Source organism: Patella vulgata, chromosome 7, assembly GCF_932274485.2.
Source record: "Patella vulgata chromosome 7, xgPatVulg1.2, whole genome shotgun sequence".
Classification (NCBI taxonomy): Eukaryota; Metazoa; Mollusca; class Gastropoda; family Patellidae; genus Patella; species Patella vulgata.
Genome location: NC_065885.2, coordinates 25,404,343 through 25,421,604, shown reverse-complemented (window position 1 = coordinate 25,421,604; position 17,262 = coordinate 25,404,343). Strand labels below are relative to the sequence as shown.

At 32.3% G+C, this 17,262-nt stretch overlaps 1 protein-coding gene across 5 annotated transcripts in view; it reads left to right on the top strand.

Annotated features, from left to right (window-relative positions):
- The window catches only part of LOC126827433 (forkhead box protein P1), a 64,209-nt gene extending 48,489 nt beyond the window's left edge, over positions 1 to 15,720 (top strand). For 2 of the 5 annotated variants that reach the window (XM_050556743.1, XM_050556746.2), the window contains 7 exons: positions 150 to 390; positions 975 to 1,051; positions 1,669 to 1,770; positions 4,365 to 4,486; positions 7,036 to 7,162; positions 8,579 to 8,694; positions 9,525 to 15,720. In XM_050556743.1, coding sequence (XP_050412700.1) covers positions 150 to 390; positions 975 to 1,051; positions 1,669 to 1,770; positions 4,365 to 4,486; positions 7,036 to 7,162; positions 8,579 to 8,694; positions 9,525 to 9,924 — 1,185 coding nt within the window. In that variant the 3' untranslated portion in view covers positions 9,925 to 15,720. The remainder of the gene's footprint in view (positions 1 to 149; positions 391 to 974; positions 1,052 to 1,668; positions 1,771 to 4,364; positions 4,487 to 7,035; positions 7,163 to 8,578; positions 8,695 to 9,524) is intronic. The other 3 variants (XM_050556748.1, XM_050556744.1, XM_050556745.1) reach the window with 3 other exon arrangements.
- The last annotated feature ends 1,542 nt before the right edge of the window (positions 15,721 to 17,262 follow it).

Sequence of the window (17,262 nt, the reverse complement as noted above, 5' to 3'; positions counted from 1 at the left end):
TGAAATCTGACAATCTAGCGATAAACATTTTAGTAATCTTGTTTTACAAAACCTGTATTTTTAAATTGATGTTAATTCATTTAAAAAGATTATTGTATATATTGGTATATAAGAAGTAACATAATGTGTTGTTTTTTTTTCTTTTTCAGAATACTCCGATGCTATCAAATCATGTTGTGTCACTTCCGCAGTTGACGGCAGCTCTTCCTGTCTCAATTCCAGCTCTCCCTCTCCCATCTCCTACCATGACCTTGACCTTACCAACAACCCCTACGTCGCAAATCTCTTCTCAATCCATGTCGCAACCACAAACCCCAACAAGTGCGGGACCAATCCGAAGAAGGGTATCGGATAAGTGCAATCTGCCTATTTCAGCAGGTATTTCTAACGGTAATCATATATTTAAAATTATAAGCATGTCATTATTATACAGCTATAAACAGAAGACATTGCCTATAAGAGAGATCAGAATTTCTATAAGATCAAAGATCTGTCTAAAATATGAAGTCTTATATAGACCCCCCATGTGTATGATGAATATTATTATAAATTTAATTTTGAATGGAATCATCTTAAAGTATATCAATCAGCTTTTTGTCACTGCTTACATTAATATCTTTTAGTATAACAATATCCAGTTTGTTTCAGTCAGATTAAATGATCAATCCCTGTGCCAAAATTGAAAGTGAACTTTATAGGTTATGTAACCTATAATGTTCACTTTCAATTACTTTTAGTATAACAATGTCCAGTTTGTTTGGATCAGATTAAACAATCAATCCTTTGGGTTAAATAACCTAAAATGTTCACTTTTAATTTTGGCACAGGATAGATCGTTTAATCTGATCCAAATAAACTGGACATTGTTATACTGAAAGATATTAATGTAATATATCCAATTATGAAGTTCTGTTGTATAAATATGTAAATTGGTGCATGTTCACATAAATAAGAATGTTATGTTTCATTTTCAGAAATCCAAAGAAATCGTGATTTTTATAAAAATACAGATGTACGACCGCCATTCACTTACGCATCATTAATCAGACAGGTATTAATGACATTATTGTCTTAATTTGTCTTATTGATCGCTCCATTCTTAACCCAGTTAATAGTGGGTAGTAATTGTAATAAAGTAATCTCCCTTCAGTCATTGCCAAACTTTACTTGTATATCACATTGTGATATATCTTTATCATTGCTGTATACCCAAATGATCTTCAATAAAACATCTTGTCTTGAATGGGCGCTCTGACACAAGTACACTGTGTAGGGTTTTGGCCGAACAAACAACGTAAACAACATCGTCATCAAATGAGAAAGTATATTATAATAATAACAAACATCTGACAAACAGATTACCAGTTATCAACAGTTCATGACACACATGATATATAAGATAAAGGCCGACAAACGGCGAATGCTGTCTTCCCTACTATTCCGCCATAGCTGTCCCACAGTGCAGCGTCGCATGTGCAGCTTAACATATTACCGTAAAGTTATTAAAGAGATGTACAATGCATAACTGTATAAAGCAATACCCACAACTGTGATACAGAAAACGAAACCAAGAAACCAAAATACCAAAAGTAGACAATCTCCCATCCGCTTTAAGTTTGAATTTGTAAAATCAAAAGATAAATTTTGATTTTTATATTTATATTTCAGTCTATAATCGAGTCCCCTCATCGTCAGTTAACCTTAAATGAAATATATCAGTGGTTTCAGAATACATTTGCATATTTCCGACGTAACGAAGCCACATGGAAGGTAAATAGGAGAAATATTCGTCCATTTTTTTTTTGTTTCTATATTCATATAGAAACACTGAGCATTGTAACCTTGTAGACCAAAAATGAGGCCTTCAATATTTCAGCATCGGTTTCAGCTGTTAAATATTAATCAACAATGATTTATTTATTTCCCATTTAGACAGACAAAAAATAACACCAAGTTTTACTTTACTACTTGAATGTAAGTATATAGAAACCTAAATTCTTCCCCAAATATTCAAATCTGTTCGTGTTGAATTATATTTATTGTTTTTGATGATCACATGTCAAACAATATATTAAACAAGGTTACATTGCTATTTTATTGTTGGTTTTAATGTGATCAATTTCACCATTAATGTTCTGATTTTCTTTGGATAAAAAAACAAGCTGATTTTTTAAAAGGAAGGGTTTGTCAGTCGGCCACCCAGGTATTTATTTGACAAATTCAGCTCATAGGGAAATTGCCAGAAGTCAGCATTATGCACAGAATTAGAGCGTTTATTTATTTTTAGTTTAGTTTTATTATCAACCATGCATGATGTTAGATTACTATAGTGTAAGAAGAAAATGTATAAACCTTTGAAACATAAAAATATTAAATAGAATAGGTAAAATTTTACCAGTATTGAGTTTTTTGGTAAATTTTATGTACATTTACATGTCAAAAAAATATTTTTTAATGAATTTGGAGGAATGCAAAAACATCAGCAGAAATAAGCTATACTCATTGATTTTACAGGATATTGTTCTTGTAATAAAAATTTTACAAATTTCTGGCTAATTGAAATGTTAATAAAGAAGTTAGCCTGTAAGTGTAGGTAGAAATTAAATGTCTTATAGTTGATTAGATCTAGATATAAACCTGTAAGTGTTGAAAGCATGGCATACATATATTGTAGATACAGCATATTATCCTGTATATAATATAGATCACATCATAGTCAAATATATACATACAGTCAGACACAACATTATATGACTGATATCTACATCAGACCTAACAGTAACCAGATGCTTTTTGATTGGCATTGAATCTTTGATCAGAATTTCCTTGAAAAAAAAAACAAACTTTGGAAATGGTGGACCTTTCAGAATGAAATCAAGAAAAATATTTTTGGTTTCACTACCAAATTGATTGTGAATTTTTACAATGGAAAAACACAATGTACCCACTGGTAAACTATGAACATGATCACAGATTTAAAGATGCATTATGTAAGATTTACATGATGAACTAGCCATTCTTGCACTAATAATAGTTCAAAAAAGAAGATATTGAAAATTTCATTAAAATTACTTTATTCTAGACGAAGTTAAGAGTGTTTGAAGTTTTGACAAGATGTCAAGTAGATTGTTCATTCGTGTGCCAGCAGTTTTGGCAGTCAAGACTAAGTCCAGAATATCCATTTTATCATTAAATTTTCAAATCTAGCGGGTGTTCAAATTCATTTAAATCTCTGCCATCTTATGGTCTAGAGAGTTGATTATAGGCTTGCCATGTGAATAAATGTTTAAATGATAGTTTATATAGCATTTTAACTTGAAGCCAAAGTAAAGACCTGCCAAAGGCAAATTTAGTTCCTACATAATGCATCTTTTATGCTTATCATTAAGTAAATGAATAAGATATAATAATTTTACCTAGAGTTTGCTAAACAAAATTATTAGATTTTTACTTCGTAAATATAATTAAATTTCAAATGAGCATTCAATATTAAGAATTGAAACCTGTGCATAATTGCCACCTTTTGGTTTTCTCTAAAATGTTGACAGACCTGTTTATCAAATCTGATCGTCCATTATCCAAAGATTTCAACCCTGAAAAGACTGGAATAGTGAATTTTTGCCAGGACATATATTGAATCTGACAATGCTGCAGTTTAACCGTTATTATAGAAAAGCCAATCGTAGTATGCTAATAGATTTAGTACTGGAAACAAACTGACAAACTCCTTGTAGTCTGAGGTCCTCCAAAACTTTGCTGGAATCCAGTGTATTATATAATCCAAACTTTTAGCTGTCTCTGCTTATCGATTCATTACAAAATGGTACCACTACTAGGAAATATGAATAGTTCATGAAATCAAATGATGTTGATTATAACCTTGTGGATTGTAGATTATCCTCAAAATTTTCCAAGCACAGTCATAAACATTTGCCTTCAGCTTTTCTAAAAATCACATAAATTAAGAGGCAGATTATATATGTACCGGTATATATAAATATATATAAAAAGTATCCCTTTAAAAATTGTTGGTCCATTCAATACAGTTTGGAATTTATACTTGATATGACTGATTTAATCAGCTTTCTACTTGCCCCAATTTTTTCGATTCATGTGAAGGAGTTTGTTAGCTACTATTTATATAGTATTAATGTTTGGCTGTCTTTAGTCTCAAATAGTTGAATAGAGATATCTATATGTATATTATATATATATAACAGATAGAATTGAATGTATTTTATAGAGAAAGAGAGAATCATTTAGTTTTATCCCTTTATTTTACCTGAGAGCAATCTCAGATTTTCATTTGTAGATGATTTGATTGTAGTTTTAAACAAGTTGAATTTTTATATGTTTCTGTGCAGAATGCTGTAAGGCACAACCTTAGTCTTCACAAATGTTTTATGCGAGTTGAGAACGTAAAAGGAGCCGTGTGGACGGTGGATGAAATTGAGTTTTACCGGAGGAGACCTCAAAAAATGAGCGGGTATGTTTAGTTCTCTAGAATATCACTTAAAATTATCTGCTTTTGTTTTTCAGCAGACTTACTTACTCTGTTTTCTTTCTCTTTCTGTGTTTTTTGATTTCATCTTTTCATCTGAAATTTCTGTACAGATTTATCCCAAATTATAAAATATTAAACATTGACATAGTTCTATTTAATATGATTTGAATCAAAATGTCTGATTCCATCTTTGATATTAAGTGAAAGTAGATCAATGTATTTGATGATTGACAAAAAGTAGTTTTATAAATGATATATTGGTAATGAAAGTTTTAAATACAAATTGATGGTTAAGTAATAAAGATGGAAGGCTAGATGAAAAAGCACAGAAACTGTTGTGTTTTTTGCTGCTAACAAAAGGTTATAACCTCTCTATCTATCCTGTCTTATTGCTGCACACAGAATGCAATACGCACCAACTTATCCCTGCATAAATGCTTTGTAAGATATGAAGATGATTTCGGCTCGTTTTGGCTGGTGGATGATTACGAATTTATAAGGCGACGTCACTTGACTCGAGGGAGACCGAGAAAATATCATGATTCGGACTGCCTTGCACAGTAAGCACCCTTTCTCTTTGTTTAGCTGTGAAACAAATATAATTGGTAGTTCCAGTCCTGTAGACAGAGTATGTAGAAATATATAAAATTATCTAGGATTAATTTGGTAAACATTAAAGGGAACCTTTTTTTTACACACCTGTATTTTTGTTCAGGAAGAATATATTTTTCTCCAAAAGGACCTGTGGAATTGAAATGTAATGGGATTTAATTCGTACATTTCTGCATTGACTGGGCTAATGAAGGCGGGATGGTACAATTGAACATAAGCTTCTGATAAATGAGCTTTGTTGATGAGAACAACATTTAATTTATTATGATGAAAGTAAAGTGATCGATTTAAAATTACTGCCAAATCTGTGTTGATTAAAGATTCCCTTTAATCTGATGTGTGGCTGCACCTTTTGTTCTTTTTTTTTAATGTTAAAGTCATCGATCTTCATTTTATGAACAATATCTAATTTTTGACAGCTTATTCCCTGCTTAAATGTACTCAAATTGATTATTAAACATTTCATTAAGAAAACAAATTTAAAAATATCAACGGTAGATAATCTCCCGATTTGGATTGAATTGGATTGATAAGAGCCCATCAAGATATTTGAGCAAGGATTGTTTTGACTGTTGACAAATTTTCAATTCACCATATCTTGGTAAATACTGAAAAAAATAAAACCATTTCTGGACTGATATTTTAGAGAATTGACCTTCACAATATTGAAATGTGCAATCCCTTTGATGACAATCATAGACATTAACAATTTTTATTTAAACATACATTATGCAAGAGCAAAATCTGATTATTGCAAGTCTTAATTTAGGCTTCAGATGTTATAGAAATTATAAATTAGATCTTTATTTAAACAACAAGCCCAAAATCAACTCTGTAGACCCACGGATGGCTCGGCTACAGCTTGGATTTAAATAGGATTTCACTTATCAATTAATTCAAATATGGCGCATCCTGATGAGAATACGTCAGTTAGATCGAGGCTAAATGATAGAGTGTACTTAGCGAGGCCGCTGTAGAGCGTTTCCGCATGCCATTGAAAACTTTACTTGATAATCGAGATATGTAGGTGGAGTTAACGCCTGTCAATCAAACAATCAGCCACGGTGAAGGCACATTTCACTACCATTTCTAGTTAAATATTACAACGATGATAACTATGTTCAGAATAAAGTAATTTGACTGAAATTTTCAAAATATTCTTCTTTCATCATCTACTTTTGAACTGTTATAGCAAGAATGGCCAATTCTCTGTAAAAATCTCCCATAATGTATCTTTAATTCTCTGGCAGTTCAGTTTAAAACATGATGTAACTTTGTACCATCATTTAATGTTAAGAGTATGCTAATGTATTTACATTAAATGGTTCATTTTAGTCTTTCCACTAACTCAGCGACACACATTAGGTTTTTCTACATTTGAATATTGAGTTTAACAGATCCCTTAAATACGTTTTACAATGAAGAAAGGCTAAATTTATACATCAGCCCCTACAATAAATGTTGACATTAGAAATGTTTATTCCAGAAAATAAATATTATCATTAAGGAGATCAATTTTGAGGGCTGTTTGATATTGTCTTAAAAACTTGAAAGTTTGAAATATTTTGCATGATATTAAATTTTATGTTTGTGGTATTGCAAAATATTTTGGAAATATTAAACAAATTGACTCATTGATTGCATCAATCTGTGTTTTACAGAATGTTGTTAAACTATGACTAATTATGGTTTGGCACCCACTTCTGTCCATCATTAATAGTTAATGTATGTAACAATATTTGGTCCATCTTTATTCTTTCATTTTGTACTAATTTCTTTGCTACATTGATATCAAATTCGCTGTTAACAGTACATGTTTTGATGTATATATGTAACACTTATTTGCTAATTATATACCATACTGATACATCACACTGAATTTTATCATTCTATATTTCTTTTTTCATTTACCTTTTCAGAAACATGAAGAGTCCATCGTATGCAGAAACAACCTCGTTTAATGAAAGTTTGAATGCATCTCTCAGGGTACGTTATCATCAGCATGAGTTGCATGGTCCACTCGGGGATATATCCAGATTGATGGAGGTATTGTAGGGAAATCAGTTCTAACTGTTTGCTTCCAGTTTGGCTTGATCTGCTTTCTGTATGTATTTAGATCCAATGGTGACAGGATAAAATCACATTAGATGGCATTGGTAGAAAATCACATAAACGTGTTTGATTTTTGGTACATTTACTGGTATGTATGGTGGTTTGTAGGCAGTGGATTTCTGAAAGGAGGTGGACAAAAAATCTAAAAAAAAAATTATTGGAATTTACAATGAGGGAGAGTTGAAGGCACAACCTCACAGAAATATTTTTGAAGTTCAATATGGAAAAGAACCATCTGAGTAATGTTCTGTTAATGTAGGATCAGGGGCCCATCGGCCAAGATTGGTGGAAAAAACATAGAAAAATATAATGATCTAAATTCAAGGAGATAAATGATCTATGAGGGAGGTGCGGACAGGTTTATTCAATCTAGTTTCGTTTTCAAGCCATGTCACATATTTTTCAGGACAATGAGGGGAGGGTGGGGGTGGGGGTGGGTCAAGTAAACCTATTAGTCTGATGGCCTAAAGCTACCCAGTCTTTTCCTGTATTGTGTAAGATGTGTCGAGTATAAATATGACTTGTATATAAACTCTGGTAGTGCTTTTCACAACACGGCTGTAGTATAATTTAAACAAATAGTATAGAAGTTGGATGCAATTTCATACAATTGGAGATTATAAGATAAGGTTGTTTAGTAAAATATGAGGGTTTTCTGTTTAAACAAATTTGTTCTTTCCTTCATGAGGTTTAAAGTCCGCTTTCACTGAGTATTTTACCCTGATCCATTGTCACAATAAACTGGGGATGTTATGACTTGCCTAAGGGAATCTACTTATAGTGTGATGTTATGTTAGTCTTGGATTTGTCTGGTGTGGTGCATATAGCATTGGGATGTTTATGTGGAGTTTAAGTAACTTGGGTGAATGGTTATAATATTGATCAGCTTCGCCACTGTGCACATTTATTTAACATAGGTTAGACTTTAGACATCTACTGTATAAGCTTAATTTATTATGATAGTTTATTTGATAGCACTTATTCACTACTATTCTTTCAATATATATACACATAGGTTTCACTGTTAGAAAATCACTTTCTGGTTAATTCCCCATTTAAATTAATTTAAATAGAAGTTTAATATATATCTTTATAGAATTTGATAAACCACATTGTTTTATATTAACATAAATTTAAGCTAAGAGGGAAATTTCATCGAGTTGAATTAACAAACCTTTGGTTAAATGCCAAATAAAGTCTTGAAAGTTGACCTACTTTATTAGCTTGAATTGTAGACCATAAAATTATTGGGCCATGAAATTAGGAAATAGAACACATCATGGAGTCATAAATTAATGGGGCATATAGGACAAGATCACTGTTGAAGAGAATGTAATTGTTTATTTTCAGGCTGCTCTAGGAGAGTCAAGTTTAGGTTTAATGGGATCCAATAATGTAGGCCAAGACAGTGCTGAAGATTTATCAATGAAGAGTAACTCTAATGGTGGACATGATGAACTTTACAGGTACATGTAATAGTAAAGTTTTATATTAGCAAGAAATTGATATAAAATAAATCAATAAATTTTCAGCCTTTCTTTGCATAACCTATTGATTTTTATCACAGGTAAGACAACTTGTGTCACTGATTGCATTAGTTTTTCTCATAACCCTGTGGTTATTAGTATTACAGGCGGGGGGGGGGGGGGGGGTAGATGGCTGAATGGTGCTGTATCATACGGTCTGTCATTGAGTCAACTGGCAGGGTTTCGATTCCCCGGTTGTACGTGACAAGGAGTAGGGTCGCCTGTCCAACCTTGTGGGTGTTATCACTATATATAGTCTTGATGATCGGAACTTTATCACTTGGTGTGATTTTGTAAGTAAAACCTAAACATGAAATAGGGTTATAACGTTTTACCTTTCTGCACTGACTGGGCTAATGAAGACACGTGCACCGGGCCTCGGTTTATCATCTAGAAACTGTTCCTTTCCATTCCCTCCGTCCTGCACCACCTCAAACCTAAACATAAGATGTAAACATGCTATTATGCTTGAGGTCTTGATTTGGGATTATGGTAAATGCCAAGGTCTTCTGGCAAGTTTTAACCATGATGGCTCATCAGTAGTAGGCCTACGACTGACCAGAAATGGGAGGGGAGGGGGTGTGGCCGAATGGTTAATGCATGCGCGAAAGACCCCTACGTGCTAGCAATTTATTGAAATAAAATTAAACCATATGTTAGTCCCAAAATGATCTAGTTTGTGGTTGAGTGGATGTTATACCCCATTTCTCTCTATCTGACCAGAAGTTGACAAATCAACTTTTATTGATAAACCACACTATGTATTTCAGAGAAGAGGAACTCATGATGCGAGCAATAAAACAAGAAACAGAGGATGATGATTTAGACCAATCAGACTACATGGAAACTGAAGTTGAGAGAGAGATTGATCAATCTCTAGAGCGAGACAGAACATTTGATCATCCAGTGGAACGAGACGAAGAATTAGAAGATGGCGAGGATGTTTTGTTCAATAAACCTAAAACCACGACAAATGGAGTATTAGATCTAGCAGTGGATAGTAACACATTATCGAAAAAGGTCAATCGAAGTGAAACTGTGTCTAATGAAAGAGAAGAGGATGAAACCGATAACCCAGCGGACGAAATGGTCGAAGATATGGGCTGTTTTTCCTTACCTCGTGTTTCTCAAGAGATGCCATTACCCGTGCCATCGTCGGCAGTCGTGTAAAGTGAAAAAGAATCTCAAAATAAACAATACGAACAAAAAAACAGAACATGGTACAACATTGTGAATAGTATTTTAGCGTTGAAGCAAAATATTTTTGTCCCCCAAAGATACAGGGTTTGTTTTATCAGGAACTCAGAGGTTATGACAAATTTATATTTTGTCAATTTATAGTGCTAATTATGGTATTGTTGTTTTAACATTTACATATATATTATTGATTGTCTTTAAAAATGATTTTTTGCTCGAAGTTTTGAAATATTTACACAAAATGGAGTTTGTATGAAGAGCGTATAATTATTAGATGGATGAACTTTTGAACTTTAGAATGTTTATCGTTTAGAGAATATGAAATGTTTAATACACTTTTCATAGTGTATAGATGGACATGGTGATTGGCACCTGTCACTTTATAAATAAATACCGGTAGATAAATTTGAAACCAAAGTCGGCTCCGTTATCGGGGCCAAATAGTATAATGTTTATTTTTATGTCATTTTTTATTAGAAATCAAAAGTTGTACATAGTTTGATGTTGTTCTGTGCTTTAGCATATTGTAATATTATTTATTGTATAATCGATCATAGATTTAAGACCTTTTTTCATTCATTGTTCAAGGTGAAATTCGTTATTCTTCAGTTAGATATTAATGACTGATTAAGAGTTGGCAACAATTCTTTAAGAAATCAGTAAATGTACGAAGGTCTATAAAGAACCATTGACATATTCAAAAGGTTCAGTATTGATAATATGATGTGTTTTTCTCTAATTCTTATTCATACAGCTGATATATTAATTGAATTAAATATCCATAGTTTTGAGCAAATGAAGACATGCAAATTGATTACTGTATTCTTTGTAGACTAAGTAAAGTTTGGAATATCAAAGATTAAAAAAACACCCCTTTTTAGTTAAAATGACCTCCTCTAGAACTATGCACTTGGTGTATACAGTAATGGCCTGCGAAGATTCTATTATTTTTAGAGGGTGTTTTTTGGTTTGGTGCAACTTCTTGTTAAAGGTAATTAGAAATCAATGCTTGTATTTCATTTTAAGAGGAATTTTAACACTTTAGTATTTTGCTCAGAGATCTATATCACTTTGATGTTGTAAGCATTTTAATGTTTCTTGGCACAATGAAAATATTCTGCAATGATTATGATTATACACTTTATTACATTATCTTGTTTACATTTAAGTCCAAAAGAACGGGGCCCATGGCCATACATCTTTCTTTTTTTCTTAATACGACATAAGAATGACAAGAATTTGTTATTCAACCTTATGACTAAATAAAATATCTTCAGTGTTATATATTTGGATTATGTTTATCTAATCTGTAAAATGTACAATATTGATGCTATTTGTAATTGTTTTTTGCATGTATACATTATACATTAGGCACACCCCTTCCAGAAATCAAAATATATGTTAAAAAGGTGAACCTAATCCACTGACAATAGGTAGTGCTATTAAGAAGCAGATTCAACTCAAGTACTCTCAAGTTGAGAAAAGAAAATTTTTTATGGTCCTGGGTCAAGCATTACAATTATTTTTATTTTCAAATGAACAGATTTTTCATCTCATATTTTTAGTTTCAAACAAACAGATAGAATTAATATCACACATTCTTAGTTTCAAACAAATATCTCATATTTTATTTTCTCATGAACAGATAGAATGAATATCTCATATTTTTATTTTCACATGAACAGATAGAATGGATATCTCATATTTTTAATTTCAAATGAACAGATAGAAAATACATCAAATATTTGTAGTTTTAAGTGATCAGATAGAATTAACATCTCATATTTTTAGTCTTGCATGAACAGAACATTTTTTAAACTTGACTGTCAAATGACCCGGTTACTCATCTTAGCTATATTTTATAATGTTGTCCCATGTCTGGTATTACTGACATCACTTTGTCTCATATTCATTCGTTTTGTTTTTGTATACATATTACTTTAATCAAAAACTTTTTGTTAGATTTGTTATGGAGTTTATTTTTCTGGCTGGTAGATAAATCTTTCACCTGTTTTTGTGTGTATTCGAGGCCAACTTCACTTTAAACAATTGAGGGCATTCAGTCTCAGCAAATTAGTAAATACAACAGTTCAGATTCACATCATTCATAGGGGCTCGAGATGAAGATTACATTTTATTTCATTATATATATATAACCTGACTAAATTTCTTTTTGGGGAAGGGGCTGTAAAATCCTAACTAAAAATGGTGAAATTGAGAAATTGAACATTTTTTTTCCTAGTGAGTAGCAAGAAAACAAGCATCATGCATTACATAATACACCAATGACATTTTATTTTTCAAGGAAATGCGCCAAAAAACCCATTATATTTTGAGCTATAAATAGTATATCTTTGATTTATTATTATAAATAAAGTTGTATGGGTACTGTTGCTATGTACCAGTTGATGGAATCTAGAATTTTTAGGAATATTTCAAAAAATTATTTGGTAGATTATGTATTTTAATTTTGTCATATACTATTTGTGCTTGGGTCTAAAACTTAGCTCAATGAACTGTAACTATAAATTTTTACATTGATTTATTAATCACATGTATTTTTATTGTTTTATTTTATAGATACCTGACAAGGAGAAAAACATTATTAAATAATAATCATAATATACCACTAATATTAGAAAGGATTGTAATAACTGATATAATTGTACATTAGGTTGTGCTTTCAGAATATTTTTAATAATATATTCATTTATAGGTACACTTCATTAAAGGTGTATGCTGACTTCACACTCAACACAATAAACTTAAGATTTTTTAAATGCAAAGTGTTCTTTGAAAAAAAAATGAATTTTTAAAATAGATTTATAAAGATAGTGCTCATTGAAACAATCCAGTTTTATTATATATAGTAATATCTTTATATATATATATTATATATATATATATAGATAGGTTGTACTTCATGTTATATTTGTGTTGCCAAAATCAGTTTTAAAATTTTTATTTTATCTCACAAAGATACATCATTCTCATCAACATGCATTTAAAATAAAACATTTTTTAGCGTCAACCTACATATACTTGTTAGTATAATGGGTGTCCATAAAAAAAACCCAGATATTGCCAAGATGGCGATATTCACATTTTGTGTTTTAGTCATATCAAAACAGACTATATATTGAACAATTTGGATAATATCTCCCTTTATTCTATGCAGTCTAATCACAATAAAGTCTTTATGTATGTGTTGGTTTTTTCCTCCACAATTCTTATAGGATCTTAATCATCAAGTTCTCCTTCAGGTAAACTAGGTAATAAATTATACATTAATTCTAGCCAGTCTATAAGTGTGTGAATTTTCTATACTTGTTGTGTTAGATATTGAATATAATATCATGCTTGTGTGTGTTCACCATGTATTATAACTTTTAAATGTTATTTTAGAAGTTTGTTTGTGAAATAGCTACTAGTCAAATGTCAATTTGGCATAGGAAAACCCCAGAGTATAGGTACATGCAGGTGTACCCACATTTTGCAATAAAAGATAATACATATATACCTTGATAATGACATGTGTCGATCTGATGAGCATCTGTCGATCTGATGAACATGGCAGTAGGATGAAAACTGAAATATATTTAGTTAATTAAAGGACCTTAATGTAGCTGTTCCATATAATGTTTAGAAATTTGATCATTTACTAGTAGCTATGATATTATACATGTAATTAAATATAGAATCTGTCGGCTAATTGTAGGCAGGTTAAGAGATGTTGCCTGAAGTTACAGAGCTGTACACTGGTATTTTCATATTAAGAAAATCGTATTGTACGCCATATGGGGGTAGAAGGAATCTTGAAGTTTCTTTGTATAGAAAAAAACACTCTCAGTATTTTCCACTAAGAATTTGTACAAAAGGAAAGTCAGTACAGAGGTCTTCATGAGGGGAAACCCCCAAATGTCTGCTGCGGCGTTCAGGATGATGTTTCTAAACCTGCCTATATTGGCTGTTTGTCCACTGTATGTTCATCAATAATAATGTCTTCCTGAATTTTAATTATACTAATTGATTGATTAATGAAACAATATTCAACGTGTTGTGGTGATCTTAAAATCAGGAAAACAACCCGAAGCATAATCTTATTTTTTTCTTCTTTTATTGTAAGTAATTGTAGATATTTAAAAATAAAACAAATTTAAAGTCTATTTTAGAGAAGAGGATTTATAAATTTAATCACATGTATGTGAAAGTGTTTGTTAGTGCTCATTTGTTAATGTTTTATAATTCATTTTTGGTCTGCTTGTTTTTTTTTATTCTATGCTTTTTTCTTTCTAATAATGTGTCATTTGTAATTGGAAGTTTCTAGTTGATTCATGCAATCCATAATACTTGTATTACCTTTTCATTATTAATTGACTGTATTTTGGCTTTACTTGATGGTCAGTTTTTGGCTAACACACATTTGAAAGAGTCAAATTAAATCCAATTTTCACTGATCTAAAAATCAAAGATGTAATATTAACATTTCAGAATCCTACCCCAATTTAGGTCATAATAATACTCAATAAATTATAGTCTAATGAAGATTGGTATTGCACATAATCGTAAAATTGTGCTTACTCAATAGTTCAATATTATTAGATATCTTGGAAATTGAATAAGAAAGGGGCAAAGAACAGAACAATATTTTATTTTTTATTTGCCAGGGGCAGCTGCTACTTTAATATTGGCACAGAAACAAAATTTATATGCCCATTGAAATGTGTATGTTTCATTACCTGGCTATCTATCTTTGAATTAAGGAGATGTGTAGATTTAATCTATTTATTGTACATTTGGTTTCCAAGATAAACGAGATGCTATTTTCTTAATGATTATACATCATCAGCCCTCGAAATAGTGACAAACAACCCAGAAAAAGGGCAAATAATTGCCGGCCAGAATGGTAGGCCCGACAAAGCTTGTCTGCATTATTTCCAGGCTTGATTCATGCATTATTTCCAGGCTTGGAAAGCTATGAAGATGGTGTAAAATGCTGTCTAGAATCTGGTTTTCTCTAGGATTATCAAGTCTTCTTTGACCAGGGCTTTAAAGGGCATATTACACCTTAGTAAATTCTAACTCATTTTTGTTCAGTTGTCTTATTGTTAAGCCATGTGCAATGTACTCAGAAAAAAACTATGATAATAGGTCTAAAGTTTATTTTAGGCTCACTTCCAGGGCTCAGCTGATATTACAATATCTACTCATATGTCTGTTAGTAGGCCCTATTTGTTCTATTAAGGATACAGTCAGAAAACCCAATACCTATATATTAAGGAAATATCCACATTCTTAAGCTTTTTTAAAGAACAATAAATAAATGCTGTCTTGAAATTTGTTTTTCTTTCAGCAATAGTAAGATCTGAGAATAGAATTCTGTTGTTATAAAAGCTTGTACATTGCATTATGTGTATTTTCGTCACCTTGTTTGTCTTCTAGTCGCAATGGCACATTACACTGGCCTTCTGTTGGCGATAAGTTTTATTTATTTTTCACAAGCTATAAGCATAATTCATAATATGTAATCTTATAAAACTGTTGTGTATGTTTATTTTGTTTTATGTTGACTGCATGAAAATCTGATATACAATCATTCAGTTCCATTCATAATCACCATGGTAATTGTAAATCTCTAGGGTATGGACCAATCACGTTGCACAGTGTGATCATATGACATCATTCAACCAATATGTGTCATTGAATCACTGAAATCATTTACTTGTACCTCAGGTCTGGGCCCAGAATAAACAAAATATGGGATCATAACTTTGGTTTGCTTTGTCTTTTTATTTTTATGTTGTAATGGAGTTGATGCAGTAGGCTTAGTCGCAGTTTCTTTTCTTAAAAAAGTGCAATCTTTTTATTTGACAAAGTCTCTTTAATTGATATTTGAGGGGGAGAAGGGCATATATAAATATATGTATATACACACAATTCAAGTAAACCATAGATCAGAAGGCAGACCAACAATAAAATGCAATGGTTCCACCACACTCCTCGCAATGTTTCGTCTGATTAGACCTAAACCCACTCGAGGGATTTCTCGGGCCATTCCTTCAGGAATATGTGGTTCCACTTGTCTGCACCAGCCGGTCATATGCCATGCTATGGGGAAAATTTTGCCTGGACAACGGTGCTACAGCCTACTTGGCTTTTCGTAACATCCAAACAAGTAAAATTACTATCTTTAAAAAAAACCTTTGGGGCCTATAGTATCTGCTGCCGGATACATAGAAAGGATATGCTATAATATTCCCCCATGACCAATTTATGATGTTTATCTGTGGTAATCTGTCATGTTGCACAATCCAGATTATCACTGAAAAATAAATGAAATAAAATAAAATATTATTATGCTCCGACTGGGCTAATGAAAACATGCATACGCCATACAACGGGTTATGAGAATATGCCAACTGCCAAGGCATCATCAGTAGCGGATTATCAGTGAGGCTGCAGCCTCAGGCCCAAAGATTTTTTAAAAAAATTTTTTTTAGACTTGTCTGATACGTTTAAAAACGCATAGACAATGAATGTTAGGGTGGTTGGGTTTAGGCCCAACGGAAATCAACATAGGCCCTGACCCGAAATTAATTAGGCCCACGCCATTTTAAATAGGCCCTCCAGCAACTGCCGCCTCAGGCCTTGGTGGCGCTTAATCCGCCACTGGGCATCATTTATATACACACCAATGCATATACGGGTCCTCGGTTTTCGTCCCATCCAAACGTCTTGACAGCTGTCTTTGTCAGGCCCTCCGTCCTGCACTACTGACAAGGGGAGACCACCCCGGAAAATCCCAATGAACTTTCTCCGCCAGTGCATCTTACCCACTTTGCCATCGTGGCTCCCTGAAAAATAAAACCTTGTTCAGTTTACAGACGCCTTGCTTTTTGTTTTTAACTCGTTTAAAAATTTTCCCACCAGCAATATCATTTTTATACGCCCACATTGAAATGTGGTCGTATATTGTTGTTGCCCCCGTCCGTCCGTCCGTCGGTCCGGCGCCCACAATTGCTTGTGGACGCTCTAGAGGCTAAAGTTAATATCTGATTGACTTTAAATTTATACACAGTGTTTAAGGTCTTGAGACGAAGAAGCCTATTGATTTTCAGCGATTTCCGATAATTACTGCCAGAGTTATGGCCCTTGATCACTTTGAAAAATCTTGTGGACGCTCTAGAGGCCAAAGTTAATATCCAATTGACCTTAAATTTATACACAGTGTTTAAGGTCATGAGACGAAGAAGCCTATTGATTTTCAGCGATTTCCGATAATTACTGCCAGAGTTATGGCCCTTGATCACT